The 2,769-nt window shown below is 50.9% G+C and overlaps 1 protein-coding gene across 1 annotated transcript; it reads left to right on the top strand.

The window, feature by feature from the left end:
- Positions 1 to 285: 285 nt before the first annotated feature.
- Positions 286 to 1,407, top strand: LOC125556099 (auxin-responsive protein SAUR76-like). Its single transcript, XM_048718894.1, has one exon. The coding sequence runs from the start codon at positions 527 to 529 to the stop codon at positions 953 to 955; it is 429 nt and encodes a 142-aa protein (XP_048574851.1). The 5' UTR covers positions 286 to 526; the 3' UTR covers positions 956 to 1,407.
- Positions 1,408 to 2,769: the final 1,362 nt, after the last annotated feature.

The following is a 2,769-nucleotide window of genomic DNA, read 5'->3' as shown; positions in this document are numbered from 1 at the left end:
CACGGACAAGTTCTGCAGCCATTTTTGTGGCCTCGTGCAAGTGGCCGGCGATGAGCATATATAGCTTAATAAATCTAAAAAAAAGTGCGACGGATATCAGCTCGGCGTACTACCTGACGATGGACATGTCACGGTCCTCGCGAATTCACAGTCGGGTCTGCGCTGCCGTGCTGCATGCCAACCGGAGAGAAAGAGACGGACGGACGGACAGATACCGCGCACCGTCACATACGGAGTACCACCACTTCCCGACGGGGCGGCGGCCAGTTGCCTCCCCACTGTTCCCCTCTCCTCTCCTCCTCCAGGTTCGGTTTTACCATCATCACCGTGGCCGCGCCATGCACCGTCCCCGACACCTTGACCCTCGCCCTCCCACCGGTCTCCATCCCGCCAGTCCACAGCCGGCCTCCCCTCCGCCCCCTATATATACCCTCTCGCCACCTCCCCGACCCTGCAAGTCATCCCTACGCCTCCTCTCTCTTTCCGACTGAACTCCAAGAACATCTTCTCATTTTCTCTGCTTCCAATGGCGAAGGGCGGGCTGAGCAGCAAGCTCAAGTGCATGATCAGGCGGTGGCACTCGTCGAGCCGGATCTCGCGCACGCCCTCGGCGGCGTCGCACGGCGGCGGCGGCGGCGAGGAGGAGGACCCGTGGGGCCGCGGCGTCGGCGGCGGCGCGGCGTCGTTCCACGGCGCCGACAGCGTGCCCCCGGGCCTCCACCCGGTCTACGTCGGCAAGTCGCGCCGCCGCTACCTCATCGCCGCCGACCTCGTCTGCCACCCGCTGTTCCAGAACCTCGTGGACCGCTCGGGCGGCGGCGTGGGCGGCGACGGCGCCGGCGGCACCATCATCGGCTGCGAGGTGGTGCTGTTCGAGCACCTCCTGTGGATGCTGGAGAACGCGGACCCGCAGCCCGAGTCGCTGGACGAGCTCGTCGAGTACTACGCGTGTTGACCGGCGGACCGGCCGGCCGGCCAACCGCCCACATCATCCGCAGCTGGCGCCAAGCTCGCCAGAGTTGGTGGCCTGGCCTCTATAGGGGGCAATTTGGTAATTCTTTCTTTACGCTAGGGGTAGAGTTGTAATATAAACGCTTATCGAGCGGCGAAGTGAGTAATTAAGCTGTGTGTGTGTGTGGAGATTTATTTAACCTTGAGGCGTTCGTGGTAATTCGGGGACTAGCTTTGCGATTACCGCGCGCCCAAGAACGATGCTGTTTTGGGGCTATTAATCAATTTCCCTAATGATTGGTGTGGTAGCTTCTTTTATTCTTCTTATTAATCATTTCCCCTTTTCCTCTCCTCTTTCAATAAGATATGTATAAGATGTAGGGATCAATGCATCCACGTACATTCCCATCTGTGTATATATAAAGTGCATGCAAGCCCATTTCCTTCTGGGATCCATACATTCTTTTTAAATCTATTTCCTGAGATTTCTGGAAATGTCATCTAGTAGATATTATTATTCTTGGCCGGTAGTTGAAGGCATTTTCACCAGCCGACAGAACTGCTACAGATAAGATGTCATTTTTCTTTTGCGGGAAACAGATCAGATGTCAAAACAGACTTGATGTGTAGGCATAGTTGCATCGCTTCCTGGGCCATAGGTACCAAAATCATCAAGAATGCTTAAGGCTGGCGTTGGCGGGACAATAATCTCGTGCGGTTTACAAAATCCCACGAAGACAAGACAGCCGTGGGTCGTTCAAAAACAAGCCAAAAAAGGCAACCTTGGGTCAAACTTTCTCCAAACTTGGCCATCAATTAGGCATCATGCGCATGCACAAAGCAACACGTACAGCCTAGTAAGTACTCCAACGCACCAAGACTCATCAAAGACTTGTCGCCATGCATGCATATTCTAATCCGATCACAGGGTTTTAAGTAAGTGGAAGTTCGGTGCAGAGTCAGATGATGGGCACGTACGTACGCGCGTCCAATTCCTGGCTGTCATGGTATACTTCTTTTTCTCTTCCCTTTGCATTGTTCGTATTTGCATGCATGCACGCATGCTTAATAACGGGCCTGAGCTTAATCCGTTTGAGTAATATAGTCTGGAGAGGATGATGACAACTTTGGACAACTTTTGGGCATGTATTTGGACGTACTAACCAGGGCCATTTAAGTTGGTTGGTGAGGGAAAGCATTTGGTCCCCTGAACATCGTTGGGATTGGACCACGCATCCATACCCAACCGAGCTACAGTAAACTAACTAAATTCTTCTTTGCAAAGTTCTGTAGCAGCAGCTGGTTGATTAGCACGTAGTACTACAACTTTCTTAAACCTCGGCAACCGATCGATCAATAGATGACATATATTACCCCAGTGATGGATGCATATGTTTGAGCGACAACTAATTAATATGGACAGAGGGAGTAGCATGTTTGAGCGACAACTAATATGAAACAGAAGGTGCGGTATATAGTACACCATTTGGCAACTAAATTGTTGAGATTTGCAGTACATATTCAACATTACTGAATAACGCATGATTCTTGCCTTACTAGGAATAGATTGTATCACATGCTGGGCGCCGCTCATCATACTTTGTATCTGCTTGATGCTACATTATGAATTAATAAAAATGTCCTTAATTGAAAGGACTGCAGGAAATAGATATAGCAAAGTCAAGAAGATCGAATTAATCGTTACATAGAACTAACTACATGAAAGCAACTCTCTCTCAAAAAAAAACTACATGAAAGCAGAAACCCTATGGGAGTCGCTCTTATGGCATTTTCCACGCACCCCCAACCGGCCCTCTG

Source organism: Triticum urartu, chromosome 5 (genome assembly GCF_003073215.2).
Source record: "Triticum urartu cultivar G1812 chromosome 5, Tu2.1, whole genome shotgun sequence".
NCBI classification, from domain to species: Eukaryota; Viridiplantae; Streptophyta; class Magnoliopsida; order Poales; family Poaceae; genus Triticum; species Triticum urartu.
This window is presented reverse-complemented; position numbering and strand designations above follow the sequence as displayed.